We start from the raw sequence: 17,622 nt of genomic DNA on the forward strand, positions 1-17,622 counted from the left end.
TAACTTCTAAATATTATATTTCTCAATCTAGTCATAAGTAGTGTATAGCGTTTTATATCAAATTGTTTGATTTAACGTGTTAACTCGACTGAAATCTGGAGGCAGTGAAAATTGAGATACATTTTAAATTGTCGAAATTTATCAAATTTATCAAAAATTGGTTATTACAACCACCAAGAATCATTATCATGAGCCTTCAAATTTCTTTTTCGGAAGAGGTATGGGAAAAAAAAAAAAAAAAAAACTTACTTATGGAACAATTCCAACGATACCAACAATGGCTTGATCCATCTAATGTCCAAATTGACCCAAATCAAGCACTAAAGTATAGTTGAATTTTTTTATGAAACGATTGGTGGAATTAAACAATTGTTGTTATTGTTATTGTTATTGTTGTTGATTGTTGGAATTAAACAACCACTAAATTTCATAAGCTTATGCTTGAAATGAATGCCTTTAAAGAGATGAATTTGAAAAGTTGAAGACCATTAAATGATGATACCAATACGGCACTAAACAATCATCTAGTGGAGAATCATGATTTAGCATGACCAAAATATTTAGAACTATGCTGTTTGACTTGACTTGGCAGTCTGAAAAAAAAAAAAGATCCAAAAAAATTCCTTAATGGAATAATAAATTTAACATAAGAACAATATATTATAAAAATTATCAATAAATAGTTTTTTTATTATTATTTAATTTTTTTATTTCTATAAAAAAAATTTATTATAAAACATTCTAAAACCAGCTTTGTTAGTAGATGAAAATTATAAGAAAAATGTGCCAGCTTTAGATATATATATGATTGCTATTTGGAAAGCCATTGGTACGTCCGGGCAAGGCTTTCATCAGAGCAAGGGCTACTATAGTGACGTCCATATCGATCTCTCAGAAGATTCCATCCGTTTTTCAGTTCTTATGTATTCACATATTTAACACCTAAATTTTAATTTTAACAAACAATATCCCCATTTTTTATGTGATAAAAAAATTGAATGGTAAAAATGCAAAAGCAAAATTTTAGGCTTTAGATATGTAAATAAATAGGAATTGGCTGACATGTACGTTAGTGCATCAAAATAATTGTCCAATTAGGGGCCATTCTAGGTAAAATATTGTTGCTAATTACCTTGATTTAGGGTCCATTTGGGACAACTTATTTGGTGTGGTGGCATTTTGAAAACACATCCAAACTGTTTGAATAAACTGTGTTTTGACAGCTTATGCATTTTGAAACGCTGAAAACAGCATTTTCATATCGCACCTATCTAGATGTGGTGATAACTTTCTAGCAGTGATCTGACTTTTCCAATAAAATAAAAAAATTATAATAGTCACCGCACCTATTTTATCAACATATTATTTTTAATCAATTTATTAATCGATTATTCAACAAGCTGCAACTGCCTCAAACAGACTATTGTCTATTCGTTTTTTTACCAAAATATAAAATCGGATGTTTTTTTTTTAATTATAATCTCTCAAAATAAAATTGCAAATCTATAAAAATAAATTTGTATTAAAGGTTCATATTATCTAAAGATGAAGCATCTTCCCTTGAAGCATCATCTATGACGTGCTTCAAGAGCAATTATATCATGTCTTGAGATGGACATAAAATTCTAAACCATCCCCCCAAAACCAATACAACTGTAATATGAAGGCAACATAATGCTGGAGAGTGAAATGAAGGCAACAACATATATATATATTTTTTTTCTATATCAGTTTTAAAACATGGTCGTCAGCAATGATTTACAGCGGGCAGTGGAGACAAAACATATCATACAAATTGCTTTTACTTGGGAGTCTAAAAAAAATAATAATAAAATATATATTACAGCGTGGCAGCCAAAAAGAATCATAAAACTGATTTCCTACCAATTGGAAAACTTGGGAGACTTGTTAAAAACTGTAAATTTGACATCAGAATTGCATTCTATATCTCTTTCAGGCGAGTATAGCTCAAGCTTTAAATATGCCATTTAAGCTTGTAAAGGGTCGCTGAAAACTTTTGTGATGGCTGGATCTCTCCCCCAACATTCTCTCTCTACCCCTTCTGTATCTCATTGTCTCCATCCCTTCAAAAGCAGAAAGATAAAACACCCAAGATCATTGGAGGCGGCTTAATAAGGGGCACAACCCTCATTAAGAGATCGGACTTCGACCATTATTACATCTAATTAACTAGTCAGAGTCCGTGTCCAAATTTATTGAATGGAAGGGGCGTTTGCGAACCGACCGGGGCTGACGAGGATGAGAGAAAGAGATACTAGATTTTTCTCCATTAAAGCTCGACTTGCTGGTTCTATCACCACTCATACTAAGAAGCAAGGAAGCTGCGTTAAGAAAAAGAGTTTCTTCACTTTCCATGGTGATAACGTGATCTAATTAAGCTTTATAATGCACCAAGTTTGACTAACTAGCTAATATGTGAGAAAACAAATAGGCTGGATAGCAAAAAGCCTCTCAGTATTTTATTTTCTACAGAAAACATAATAATGTAAAACATTTGCGCTCAATAAGGTGCGTATTTACGTTTTAAATTAAATGCTTATTCTGTGGAATTTCAAATAAATTTATGACTTGCTGCTCAGTAGAGCTGCAAGCCCAATTGAAACAATTCCTGATGCGTCACAAGGCCAAATATACAGAACTCATTGTTCTTAATACAATTATTAAGTTAGCATGCAGGATAAAGCAGCCCTTTTTAGTCTCTGAATAAGATTTGCCTAAGACACTATGCCACATTTGGCTGCAGGAAGAAAAAGAATAGAATAGTTGCCTCTTCACCAGTTTCTGAAATGCATAGGTCGAAAGTTCTGGTAGCAGAAGGAACAGTGCAAGACGCAGATAAGGATGTAAAAAGAAGGTTGGATTGCCGCTTTATTTCTGCTGCCAGTTTGACAGCAGCAAGTAAGCGAAAGTTAGAAGGCTGCTACATTGGCAACACGAAAAAATGTCAAAAAGAAGTTGGAGACGGCATACAAAGGGAGCCGAAATAAAAGTACAAGTATGAATGGAAGAAGAGGAAGAAAAAAGGCAGGAAAAATGTTAGTGGTATTGCAACCTAGGATTGCTGCTATCATATTAATAATACTGCTCACTGATAGATCAAAAAGTCAAAGGAAGAGTCCAACCTCCACCGAGAAAAAGCTTCTAAGGGGGGTTGAATCCTGTGCCTGATTGTGCGATAGACGAGCAGGCAATGCCAACCTAACAATTGCTTGTGACAGATAAGGAAGAAGGTTTTTTACTTCAGCATACAAAACTAGCAAGCACAGAAAGCTGGCAAGTAATGCATGGGCACATTGGAATCCTAAGATGAAAATAATTATCATGCATGCACTAAAAAAAGTTAAAACCAAACAGAGTAATTTTAATAAAATGATACCAATTAAACATCAAAAAAACATAGGATATAGACGAACCAGTAGCTAATGATTCCATTCTATTCTCTTCCGGTGCAAAATGATGTTCTGAACTCAGCCCATTTGGCAAAGTAGAGTTGACATGCGGTTCAATTACACCACCAAGGCTAAGAGACATCCAATCATTAGGGCTGATACCGCTGTCCATCTCAGCATGGCCGCTCAAATTAGTTTGGGAAGGAACACTATTTACGGGTTGACTAGGCAGAAAGATTTGCAAAGAGGGATCTCCACAGCTGAATGTTAAAGGATTTCTATTCATCAAGCTTCCACTCGAACTATTGTCAGGACAAGGAGGAAGATCTTGGACCTGACAAGCCTCTCCAAAACCATTTGATCTCAGATTATAGTCATCTGGTGCTAGCCCAGCAAAAGCATCAGAAACATCAGTATCAGAACCAAATAGTTTAAGACCCGGGCCATTTTGAGGGCGCGTCTGTAGGGGCCAAAGAGGCATTCCAAAATCATCAGGATTATTGTCACAGAAACCGAGGTATGAGACTGCATCAGCCCTTAATCCAGATTCATCAGGGTATACATCTAAAACCCCTCGATGATCAGCTGGAACAGCATTACAAATGGATGGAATAGCGTCATTAGCTATTGCAGGAGAAATCATGGTGACATTATCTTCATCGGAGTCACTAAGGATGATTACATTAGCATTATCCAAAGGTACTGGAGGACACATATCTCTAATTTTGTATAAGTCCAAAGAAATTGAATCGAGTTCATGGCTAAACGGTAAATCAAAACTGCCTCCACCATCTTGGTTAACACTAGGATCTTCACCATCTCTGCAGCTTCCAGTAGCACTGCTACTGGTAGGAATAATGTTTGGGCAGAAATCTCCGGATGTTTCGAATGCCAAAGTTCCCGAAGACTGGTGTTCTGTAACTCCTGGTTTATTGAACACCCAATCTCCATTGTTGTTTTTCCTAATACCTAATTTCAAACCAGTGTATACTTCAGAGATAACTTCTTTCTTAACCTGAGGGTAAATCCCCAAGTCCGGTTTCACTTCAACATCTGTTACACTACAGAGAGTGCCATCGGGTAAATGCCACTGCAGGAGATCCTTGATATCAGATGAAATTTTTGCACGCCAGGATCCATCAGGTTTCACATCAATCTCATTAACATCCTCCCCACAATTTTGCATCTGGAAAACCAACAAATAAGAAGATAAATGTTCATTATCCAAAAACATAATTATGAATCAAAATGAGTTGGTGTAGTGATCAAATTACCATAGATGTTATTCGATTAAAATATGGATCTATGATCATGTTCTCCAAAGAGTAATTTTTGAGACAAATTGGGCATTGCCACTGCAACAAAGGAGAAAATTACCAATAGCACTTCAAAAGGGTAGATTGTGGTAAACCCAATTTAGACAAGTAATTAAAAAATTTAAAAAATTAGGCACCTTCCGAGAGCGCTGATTAAGTTCCATGAAAGTTTCAAGATCAAAGCAACCCATGTGAATGCAAGGCTTGAATCTACCAGCTATCTTCATTCTAGACCCACTCATCTGCCATAGGAAGTAAATTAAATTTCCAATCTCAATGGGAATATTAAAAAATCATGTTCGTAAGCAAATCCATAAGTCTTATTTGACAAATCTAGCCTAAATCATCAATTCAGTGTATTTACCAGCTTCATAGACAGAAAAAGTGAACTTTTCTCCTGTGATGTATAAGTTTGACGAGGGACAAGACTAGGCATATTTATATAGGTTAACATCAAATAAAAAGGAAGGAAGCTAATATGCGATCCAAAAATGTAAACACATACATGAAAGATCTCGACAATTGTTCCCACACAATAAAAATATTCGACTAGTTGTAAACATAGAACTTAATTAAACATGTTCAGCCTAAGATTCTCAATTTGGAATGCTATGGCAAGGTACGATTCATAACTGAAGATTATCAAGTGGTCCATCTCTGCTGGTGAAGCCTCCCTTTAGTGGGATAATACTTTAAAGGGGACCCTTTTTACAAACTATCCATCTTATACAAACCCGCTGCATCTTAAAGTGAAAGAATTTTGTAATGCTGGAGCCTTAGACTGAACTCATCCACAATTTTCAGACCTCTCGCCCAAATCATCCTCTATCATCACATAACACTTCTGTGAGTCCAATGACCGACCATTATACATTCTCATTTCAGACTTTATGCTAGTGCTCTATGATTATAAATCTGGTTTTCCTGATAAGATCCAATTGTTCATGCGAAAGCTTATTAACTCAATACTTCCATTAATGACATGGTGCAGTCTAAAGGCATTCACTCAGCTTCAAAATGCTTCCATTGTTGTTCAAATAAATCCCTAAATCACCTATGCATCAGTCGCCCCCATAGAAAATATATATAGGACTCCTTTGCAATTGTGTATTTGCTCTCTAAACACAACCAGAATGCTTCACATTAAAAAAAATCCACTTACAGGACACCGAAGATTGACGGAGACGGTGTCAGCAACTACTTCCAAGTCACTGCCACTATCTGCATTTTCAGCAGCAGCTCCACCACCGATGCAACGGCGAACTCGGGCAAGAGCATCCTCAAAACGCTCACCACAAGCTTCCTTTGGTACCACACTAAGGACCTAGGAAAATGAAATGCAATTTCATCAAAAAAATTAAGCATAAAAAATCAGATAACTTACAGCTCATGCAGAAGACATCATTAAACGGGACAAAAGAATAATGGTAGATAAAAGGTCCTGAACTATGATAGGAAATGACTACAGTGCAAATAATTAATGAAGATTGGTAGATGATTTTTCCTTTTTTTGATTTTGGAAAATTAGCAGTAGCGAAGACAATGATCCCAGAAACGTGCAATTATTTGGGATGCATCAAAACAAAACTCACATTCTGAATGAAAGCCAACGAAGAAAAGTATATGGAATGAACGGCCGATTCTTTAGCCAATTAAACCAAGCTTCTTCCAAGGTATCATGCATCATCATGGACACAGACATCAGAAGACCAATGATGCTACTCACTCACAGACACAAGATAAATCAGGCACATCAACATCGACTTTACTAGTATGACCTTGAATTTAAACCTAAGAAGATCGATGAAAGCACAGAGTGATAGAAATATGAACATTTATATTTGTTAGAAGCACAGAAAGTTAAATTTAAAAAACATAAGCATACTTCATATTTTATTTGATTATAATTCCTTTTTACTTTATGTTAAACATACCTATCATGATGGTGATCCCATTGAAATAAAGTTTGATTGCCTCCCATACAGTGAACTTACTGGTTGTAAAAAATCCATGTTGCTATGCTTCAATTTTCCAATTGAATTGGAAAATTGTAGATTATTGATGTAATTCAAGAGGGAGAAACAAAACTAAAAATTTTGAATAAGCCAAAGAGGAATTTGAAAAATTTCTTTCTTGGGTCCTTTTTGGACTATAAATAGGACCCGATATACATCACAGAGATAGAACACTGACAATTTCAAAAAAAAAATATGTTTTTTTTCTTAATTCATGTGAATATTTTGATTGGATGTGAATCATAGGTGTTGAAGAGAACTTCCAAGACGAATCTATTCGTACCAACATGAGGCCTAATTGTACCTTCAATCTAATTTCTATCATTGATCTTGATCTTAATTTGTATGTGATTTAGATTCTTTTAAAGTGAGATAATTGCCAATTTTTCTTATTCTATTGTAAATTTTATCATTTCATGCACTATTTTCTTATTAAATTCTAGATTTCAGCTGCTACCAAATTATTGTTTGGAATATAAAAAAAATTTGCTGTTTTTAATTAAGGTGATCAATGTTTGTTATGGTCAAGATTTACTAAATTATGACTTGTGGTTCAACATGTATTTTTATTTTTATTGTTAATATCATTCTATGTTAACACTATTAATCCCAAATCCAAAAAAATAATAATAAACGGTAATAGTGACTTTTAGTTTCAAGTAGTAGCCGGTGTAACATGAATTTCAAAAGTTGGGAAAATCATAAAGCTAGTGGATACACAAATTCTTCTTCAAAGAATTATTTTCGAAGAGATTAGATTTTATAACTCCACTATAATTATAAAATAATGTCACATAATCAAGTGATTAGCGAGTTTTATTTCTATAAAGAGAATATTAACCCTGCAACTTGATCAATGTGGTTAGTCATGAAAAAAGGCAAAGGATAGCAAAATATGGCAATCATAATGTATCATATTTTTGAATGGCTGCAATATAGAAGCAACTACAAAAATCAATAATGCAGAATAATACTAGATCAATGTGGTTAGTCATGAAAAAAGACACAGGTTAGCAAAATATGGCAATCATAATGTATCCTATTTTTGAATGGGTGCCATTTAGAAGCAACTACAAAAATCATAAATGCAGAATAATTGAAGTAAGGCCATGTTGCAGCCTAGCTACGGTGCATGATGCAAATGAAAGCTATGCCACTAGCATTTTTGTTCATTAAATAACATAATAACGCAATGGTAAAGTTAGCATGAATTATATGAAGTCCAGATGATTGCTAAATTTGATAGTCAAAATTACAAATAAAACCAAGGAGTGCCGACTACATAGCTTTTTAGCTAATAAAGGAGACATTATCTAGAGTAGAACAAAGCATAATACTGTCACCCTAAAGGGTATTTGACTACATGCATAGCAAACCAGTTAAAGGCACCAAAACTGGATAATATATAGCAAAACAAAAGAGATAATGTTATGGCACAAAAGATAGGAAACAAGTAATGTATTAAATACATCAATACACTACATAAACCCACCTGTTGGACAGTACGCCGCTTCACTATCCTGACACCAAAACAGAACACACGAGCATCACAAAATGTGAAAAAGATTTTGTTGCTTCCTTCCCTACTGCAAGTTGTAACCTAAGAAATGAAGCAAATATAGTTATGATTAAGCAGGTTGATCAAAAAGCAAGTTCTATTCGAATAAATACATATCTACACTACTTAAATTTATAATTCCTGGTGCTTTTTTTCAAATAAATGACATATCTCACTTACTACTGGACCATCATCCCGACCACTTATCCCTAATAACTGTGAACCTGCCCTATTTATGGTTCGGACCTGAACACCTGCAAAATAGAGAAATAACCGGAATGTGCTTGAGTTTATGTAAACAGTACAAATGTAACTGAGAAGGCAGATTATCCTAAAATTTTTATTACAGCATATAAAAAAGAAAAAGAAAAACATATCCTCTTAAAAAAATCCAAAAATGCCTCATTCAGGAACTTTTATGACCATTCATCAAACATAGCAAATAAACTTAAACATATTTCTCAAGCATGATGTTAGACATACTGATGAAGTCTAGCATTTTGAAGTTAATGTGTTATATATTAAAATTATGGGATAGAATAATTGAACATAGGTTAAGACGCGATAAAAAGATTTCTTAGAATCAGTTTGGATTTATGTCGGGTAAGTCTACATTGGAAGCTATACATTTATTGAGAGAATTGATAGAAAAGTACGGAGAGAGTAAGAAGGATCAAAATATGATTTTTATTTATTTATAAAAAGCTTGTGATAAAGTTACAAGTGAAGTCTTTTGAAGAGTTCTAAAAAAGAAAGGTGTTGATATGACTAATAATCAAGTCATTAAAGATATGTATACGAGAGTTGTTACTTCTGTTCAAACAGAGGATGATCGACTTTAAGCCCATATCCTTTTACTTTAATTTTGGATGCTCTTACTGGACATTTATAGAAGGATGTACCTTAATGTATGCTCATCGTTGATGATATCCTTCTGGTGGATAAGACTAAAGAAAGAATTCAAGAAAAAATTTGAATTATGGAGGTCTACATTAGAGTCTATAGGCCTTCATTTGAGTAGATTTAAAATTGAATATATGGAATGTTTAGAGTAGTAGACCTAGTGGCAGAATTTTAATAATGAGTGATCAAATCATTAATAGGAATGAACGTATTAGATATCTCAAGTTGATTGTCCAAAGTGACGGTGATATAGATGGGGATGTTATTAGTAGAATTCAAGTTGGATGGTTTTAGTGGAAGAATGCATCAAGCCTATGGTGTGATAGAAAAGTACATCTTAGACTTAAAAGGAAAATTTCATAAGATAGCGACAAAACCTGCAATGTTTTATGGCTCAGAATGTTAGCCTTTACAAGAGAAGCATAAAAATAAGTTAAGTATTACCAAGATGAGAATGCTTAGATGGATGGGTAGCTTGACACTTGGAGACAATGCGAAACAAATGTATCCATGAAAGGGTTGGTGTAGCTCCAGTGGTGACAAGATAAGAGAGAGTCATTTTAGATGATTTGGTCACATCTAATGATCTCATTGAGAGAGTAAATGCTTTAGAAAGGTAGAGGTAGACCTAAAAAGACTTGGGCATGTTGTATAAAAAATCATCTTAATTCTTTACAAATAAATGAAGATATGACATTCAATAGGACACAATGGAGAAAAAAGATTCATATAGCTGACCCCACTAACTGGGATAAACGCTTGTTGTTGTTAATTTTAGACATGTAGAGCCCACAAAATAATTTGAAGACTTACTTTAGCCGCAAAGCTAAAAGGGAACATTAGTAATTTATTATTTATTATTGTGGGGAATATATAAGCCTAATATGTATAGGATTAGGATGAGATTGTTTTCTTGAGTTTTAGGATTAGGGTTTGGAAAAGATTGCTTACTTCTTGAACTGTAGGTGTTAAGGTTAAAAATGGAGAGAGGTTGCCCACCTCTCGAATTGTAGGAGCTTATCTTTTATTCATTTGATTTGTGTTGCTTAGTGCTATTGAAATAAAATATTTTGTTTCCCTAATTCCTGCAAAAAACTCCTCTCGATTTCCATCAAATTTGTATCAGAACAATCTACTCTAGGAAAACGGCGGGAACAAAGCATCCAGGTAACCTCGCAATTTCGACCTTAACACGATAAGGGCTAAGGAAGAAGTTAAATACAAGATCGATCGCAATATAATCGTGTTAAGAGATAGTTGGGAAGCAGAAAGCCGAAGACAAAAATAATTTTGATACAACCACGTTAATTTGGCAGGATCGATCGCAATACAATCGAGGTCAGAGCTAACTATGAAGACAACATTGGGATAGCAGTGCACATATCTCGGTCACACCGCCTTCATGAAGAAATTTTGCGATACAGTCACGAATAGCGAGCAATTCGGGCTAAGAACGGGATCACGATCATCAACTCTCGCGATACAACGCAACACGAGCTAGCTAAGAAGTCAAAGACGGATCACGCATAAGAGTTCTGCGATTCAAACAATCTGGAAAGCCAGAGACCGGATAGAGGCTTACAAAGTGCAAATATAATAGAGACTCAAGTGATCTAGGAAGCCATAGAACTGCGACTAATGACCTTTAAAAACAGTTGCAATTTGGGCTACTTGAGAAGCCAACGAAAGTATCACAACATACAAAAGTTCTACTTTCGTGATCGAAAATCATCCTAAAAGTAATGTCAGCCAAAAAATAGACTCTAGTGGAGAAATTAGAGGGAGAAGTGAGCCAAATCAGATCAGAAATAGATGCGCATTTCTCGTCCATGGAGGGATGACTCATTCATGGAGGCGAGATTCACAACCCTAGAAGAAACAAAGATGAAGGTCATGGAGTTTCACACAAACTCGCTTGTGCCCACTATGGAATTGAGTGATAACTTGGGAAGCGGACGCGAATGACAACAATCAAAATGATTCATGCGACATTAAGGCAGTGTAGCTGCTTTAGGCGAATCAGACGTTGCATGATCGATCAAAGGAATCTGGAGCAGACTCAAACGACGACACTTGGAAGGAATAACTCGACATCCACATGGCTAGAACTAACAAAAACATGTGAGATTTAGCAAAGGAGTCGGAAATGGATTCGAACCATCTAGAGAGAATTGCACGACATCGAGATGTTTAGAACAAGCGGCAAAAAGTGAAATGGGATGACATGTGATTTAGGGCTTGCGAAGACCGATTCAAAGGTTTTCATCATAGAACAAGACATCATGGTGGATGAGACCCCAAAATCGGGATTACAACCAACTACGTTGGTGCCTTTTGTTGCGAAAGCCTTCCGGGCAAAAGACGATTCAGGAGTAATGATGGTAATGACATAGATGGTGAAGGGCAAGGGCGTTTGTAAGGAGCTGATCTTGAGACTATAAAGTATTCAAGAGAGAGACGAGATGACGGTGCTTCGCGATGACTCTTGTTTATGCAAGACTTTAGTAACACTCTAGACCACGGTGAGGGCAATTCAGAACACAGGGCTTAGATTCTTGATCGAGTTGCATTGCATGGGAGAGACACAATACAGAGTTGACAGATTTTGGTGATCAATGAGCAACTGGATGAGTTGTTTATGATTATGATATTTTCCAATTGAATAGAAATCAGGAAAACATCAAATTCAGATGCAACCAAAGGACGTGCACAAAACAACATTTCAAACTTATGAGAGTCTGTATGAATTTCTGATTAAATGAAAATGATTGCTAGATGATGACACTGCATGAGAGCCATATGACTTGATCCAACAACAAATTTCTCTCTTCCACCTTGAGAATAAAATGTCTTTTTGGGAGGGGAGTAATGTTAGACACGTCAAGTCCATCAAATAATTTAAGACTTATTTTAGGCACAAGGCTAGAAGGGCAATTTAGTAATTTAATATTTATTATTGTGGGATATAAATAGGGCTAATATGTTTAGGGTTAGGATGAGATTGTTGTATTTAGTCTTAGGGTTAGGGTTTCGGATAGATAGCCTACCTCTCAAATTGTAGGTGTTTATCCTTATCTATTTAAGTTGTGTTGATTAGTGCTAACATATTTGGCCATCCTAATTCTTGTGAAAAGCTCCTAGTCTCTATCACATGATTAACAAATTAATCAAGTTTTAATAGCAACGGGCTTTATGCATTAAACAAACATATGAGGCGTTGATACATATTTCAAGGTTGGTTTTGTGATGCTGGTTCAATGTAATGGTTTGGTCATGAGGCTAGTAGCAAGCCTATCTACTAGGTTTTCACTTGTTTAGCCACATCCATGGAAAATTTAGTCCACACTCAAGGTGACCAATGATGATTTTTAAAACAGCTAAGATTTTAATCAAATTTTCCAATGAATTGCTCACTAAACCTCTCCCATTATACATGCTTCTAAGGATCTAGTTCCCAATGAAAATCATCCACAGCAGAAATTATGGCCAAAGCTATAGCAGCATGCCAGCAACAAAACAAAGATTCAAAACAATCATGGAGAAACCAAGTTCGGTGAATACAAGAAAAGAAAATGGACTGAACAATTTTAACACGGTTAAATAATTATTCAACTTATTCTCTCTTTTCCGCTCCTCGATTCCTTCTACCAACATATCATGCCATTTTTTGTCCATTTCAATATCAACTGTACTAAAGCATACAAGATAACATAGTGTTTCTATAGGTGCCCTGCAGTCACTTCTCAACCAAGTTGAGTAAGCTTATTTCAGAGTAAAAAGAGAGGAAACAATATAATTACAAAAAGTGAAACCTATTTGTAAACATTGAATTTCCAAAAAGGGTGCCAAATTTGACCAGAAACCGCAACCCTATTAAAAGAGCCGGGCACAAATTTTTAAATCCCACAAATTTTTGCTACTCTTCTAGAGAAGGTTTTTCATAGCATCTTTGGCTAAACACACGCTATAGAATCAAGTAAACAAAAACAAAATTAAGCATTGAAATCCTTCTAAATGTTTAATTCCATTAGAGTATGGTTCTAAGTTTCTGCAATTAACACATAAAACTAGCTAATTTAATGCTATAGCATATATTATCGTATCTTAGCATCTTGCAAGTGTGAGGTGATATCTAAAAATACTAATTGCTAATCCTCAACTTTCATTCACGCAAAATGGCTCTTCATCATGAAGCTAAAACATAGAGCCAACATCCACTACTTTTTGGTGGCATGAAGATCCAAGCTACTAGTGCTATGTCAGCCAATGCACACATCTAAGGCATACCTATTCAAGGTCACGCTAGGAAGCCCCAACCTACTATAAAGCCTAATGTGAAATCCATCACCTTTTACACTAAGTGGAACATACTGAAGCAACTACTACAAAGATGGTCCATTGAAAGAGAACCTCAATATTGGAAAAGCCCTCCAATCATGAAAAGGCCTAGTACTAGATAGAAAATCTCTCTTCTACCTGTAAACACTAATATGCTAATTATACAGCATATCTTATAGCTAAAAGTGAATACTTCGACCCCAAAAAAGTTCAAGACTTCAGAATGGATTAAAAATTATTTTGACGGTGATGTTAAGCATTATTGTTTAGCTCGGCAATACCATGACTCCGCCACACAAAAGAAATGATTGTAAAGGAGAAGGGCTTAATGAAGAGAAAATATGAAAGATCATTTGCTATTGAGGTCAAGAAAGCTCCGCCCAAAAGGCTATTATGTGCTATGATGGCACAATACACAAATCAAGACAAGTCCCACAAGCTGAAAATTGAGTGTCTCACGGAGTTGCGTTTCTCGCGCGGTGCGGCCCCAAGTTGCACAAAAGTTTTTTTCTTTCATTTGGATGTCGCGTTTTGGGAGCGTTCGGGATAATTTCGGTGGAACACAGGCCGATGATTCGACCCCACAGCCCGGGTTTCTTAATATTCAACGCTGTGTTTTGTTACTACCCTGCCCTTCTTCTCTCGCTCCCGAACCCTCTCTCGCGACCGAATCTTCCCTCTCTTCTCTCGTGACCGTGCCAGCTTCTCCCTCCCCTTTCTCGCGATCGAGCTTCTCCGCGGTATGGACTTCAAACTTGTCTCTGACATTATGATCTTGCGATTGATTATTCTCTCGTTGGTTTTGCGATTTTGTAGTTTTGCAATTGGTTCTTCTCTTGCAGTTTTGCGTTGGTGTGACATTTTCTCTTATTGGTTTTGTGGTTTTATGTTGGTGTGGGAGATTGAGGTTGATTATTTCCGAGTGGAAGCATGGTTAATTGCAAAAACAGTGGCTTGGTTACAAAAATAGAGTGAAACTAGTTGAATTCTCAATTGAATTAGGGTATAGTGATTACGGGCTCCTTTAGCGGTGCACCTTGTTTTGAATCTTTTAGTTTTTATATCAATTGTCATGCCCAATGAGAACTTGTCTTCCTGTGAATTTTCCATCTCAAATGCTGTAGTTATAGATTTTTCTAGGAGATGGGAGTTTCTTGAGCAAGCATGAAGTGAGGGAAGTTTTAAGTTCTTTTCGGAAGATGCAATAAACTATATAATATTCTGACAAAATAATTGCATAGGACTCCACCATGTAAATATATAAGCAAATATTTCTATCTTCCACTACCATATAGGATTCCTTTTTACTCTCACCACTAACTGAGTTTTCAACCTTCTCTGTATGTGATGTATTTCACATTACCTACAAACTATGAAGCAATTAACATGTCTGTTATCACATATTGGATACTTATTCAAGTTGTGTGGTGGTGGTTGGTATTAGGTTAGGTTGATGGCTCTGGCTTGTGGTTGCTCTATTGTGGGCTGCGATTGCTATGTGAATTCAGGGCATATATGTGGGCGTGTTGTGGTGGCTAGCTGTGTTGTGGTGGTTATATGGTTGTGTTGTGATGTGGGTTAATGTGCTATGGTTGTGGTGCCTCTGGCTTGTGATATATGTTGTGCGGTGATTGTGGGTAGGGGTGGGGGTAGTTGGGTTCAATAGTGGCTCTGGCTTGTGCTGTGGTTGGCATTGGGTTAGGCTGATGGCTCTGGCTTGTGGTGGCTCTGTTGTGGACTGTGGTGGTTGTGTTAATTAAGAGCATATATGTGGGTGTGTTGTGGTGGCTCTGGGTTATGGTGGTTGTCTGTGTTGTGGGGGTTATGTTGATGTGTTGTGACATGGGTTGGTGTGTTGTAGTTGTCTGGTGGCTTTGGCTTGTGATGTGTGTTGTGTGGTCGTGTGGTGGTTGTGGGTTGGGGTGGTGGTAGTAGGTTGCGGGGTGGGGTGGGGTGGGGTGGGGGTAGTTTGGTTGTGGTGGCCCTGGTTTGTGCTGCGGTGCAGGTAGATGTGATGTTGTTGGTATTGGGTTGAGTTGATGACTCTGGCTTGTGGTGGCTCTATTGTGGGTTGTGGTGGTTGTGTGAATTCAGAGCATACATGTGGGTGGCTTGTGGTGGCTCTGGATTTTGTTGTGCTGTGGTTGTAGTGTGGTTGGTTGTGAGTTGGGGTGTGGTTGTGCGTTAGGGTGTGACTCTAGCTAGTGGTGGCTCTGTTCTGGGTTGGGCTGGGTGGTTGTGTGAATTCAAAGCATTTATGTGGGTGACACGTGATGGCTCTACGTAGTGATGCGTTAGTTGTGGGTTGGGGTGGTGGCTCTGGCTTGTGATATGTGTTGTGTGGTGGTGATGGGTTGGGATGGTGGTAGTAGGTTGTGGATTGGGGTAGGGGTAGTTGGGTTGTGTGATGGCTTTAGTTTGTGCTAAGTACAGGTGGTTGTGTGGTTCTCGTGGCTAATTATTGTGTTGCGGTTGTTATGAAATATTAATGTTTGTTTTTTTTCTGTTCTAGAATTGTAATGGTTAAGACTAAAGAAGTTTCATCAGTCATATGGGATATGGAAGCCAAAATCAAATTTTGCGACCTGTCTTATGGAGATTAAGCTGGGAAATAAGCCCACCGACTATTTTAACAAGTGTGACAAAATATTATGACGAAGTTCAATGAAATGACAGGGAGTACCATAGGTTACAACTTAAGAACAAGTGAGATCAATTGAAGAAGGACTGAAAATTATGAAAGGAATTAAAAAGGAATCCACGGGCTTGGGTTGAGATCTAACCATACAGATTATTAAAGCTTCAGAGGAATGGTGGACAGAAAAATTAGAGGTAACAATTTTCATTACTTAATTTTCATTACACGAAAATTTTTTTTCTTATTTTAATAATCATGATATTCGTTGTTAAGTGAGATGTATATTTTATTTTTTGTACAGTTCTGAATATGATTTTTGCTTCTTAAGTATCAAATATATTATCATGACAGTTCTATTACAAACAACATTACTGCACGGGTAGAATGATCATTTGTTCAAAAACAGCTAAATAAAATCTATTTTCCAACAGCACAAACCAAAAAGCCAGCCAGTCAACTGCTGCGTATCAACTTCCTGGGGCAGCTGCTTATCAATAGCGCGGCTGCCCCAAACAAACCCGAAGATTTCATTATAAAAAGGTAGCAAAAGTGCGGGTTCAAAAAATTTCGCAACCTATACTCTTACATTGTTGATAGCTTTTTGTTTATTATTTTCGGCCAAAATTTTAGAAGGTATATGAAATAATTGATAAGACACTATCTAGAGAGTTCATCCTCATTTTGCAAAGAATTTTTGATATGAGGTTTAAGGTTTCTCATAGTCGGAAGCCCTTATGATTAATTACTCGTGATAATGATATAACACTTCCGATTGAGATTAGTCATTAAACACTGAATATTCAACATAAAATAGCAATAGCCTTAGAGATTTAACACATTGATTTTAAAGAATATGGAGAGCAAATGATGAAAAAACCGATCGATGTCACATTGTTTCGTCATTCCGAGCAATCGTGGTCCCTAATCTTCATAGTCAAAGGATTTAGTCGACCCAACATGACTGGAGCATCTTGATCAGCAACCATGGTTTTAACATCCAGGAGACCCTTATAGATCTGGGTGGATGTTTGTCTAAGGAGATAAATTTAAGTCGACCTTAATTGACAGAAGACTTTGTGTCAATCAAACGAACACTTATGATTCAAAACTCTAAAAGTAGAAAATCTATAGGGAACATGTGAGTTGCAACCGTGATAATAATATAATGGTGTTATTTGGTGTCAACCACTCAGTCAGAGAGTTCTGGTCGTAAACACTATTTTTAGAGCATTTGGTGCAGACAGAGGACACGATTCATGTCCCTAGTGGTGTGAGATTACTCTAAATATGAATATAGTGACATGTTCGACGTGAAATTTACGCTTTGTGAGCTGAAACCAATCAAAAGTTTGCCACCATCGACAAACTGCTGCAAAAAGTGTATACAGTTTACTTAAAATATTAAGTAATTTAATTTTAACTTGAATGCCTTGATTTGCTACTT

At 36.3% G+C, this 17,622-nt stretch overlaps 1 protein-coding gene across 2 annotated transcripts in view; it reads right to left on the reverse strand.

Moving 5' to 3' along the window:
- Positions 1-1,704: 1,704 nt before the first annotated feature.
- LOC110024145 (E3 SUMO-protein ligase SIZ1) overlaps positions 1,705-17,622 on the reverse strand; it is a 111,077-nt gene continuing 95,159 nt past the window's right edge. Inside the window, exons 10-16 of one of the 2 annotated variants that reach the window (XM_020723929.1) lie at positions 8,480-8,553; positions 8,234-8,341; positions 5,889-6,050; positions 4,864-4,968; positions 4,685-4,765; positions 3,435-4,596; positions 1,705-2,342 (exon numbers count right to left, since the gene is read on the reverse strand). In XM_020723929.1, the coding sequence (XP_020579588.1) occupies positions 2,191-2,342; positions 3,435-4,596; positions 4,685-4,765; positions 4,864-4,968; positions 5,889-6,050; positions 8,234-8,341; positions 8,480-8,553 (1,844 nt within the window). In that variant the 3' untranslated portion in view covers positions 1,705-2,190. The remainder of the gene's footprint in view (positions 2,343-3,434; positions 4,597-4,684; positions 4,766-4,863; positions 4,969-5,888; positions 6,051-8,233; positions 8,342-8,479; positions 8,554-17,622) is intronic. The other variant, XM_020723930.1, reaches the window with a different exon arrangement.

Source organism: Phalaenopsis equestris, unplaced genomic scaffold (assembly GCF_001263595.1).
Source record: "Phalaenopsis equestris unplaced genomic scaffold, ASM126359v1 Scaffold000250, whole genome shotgun sequence".
In the NCBI taxonomy this organism is placed as follows: domain Eukaryota; kingdom Viridiplantae; phylum Streptophyta; class Magnoliopsida; order Asparagales; family Orchidaceae; genus Phalaenopsis; species Phalaenopsis equestris.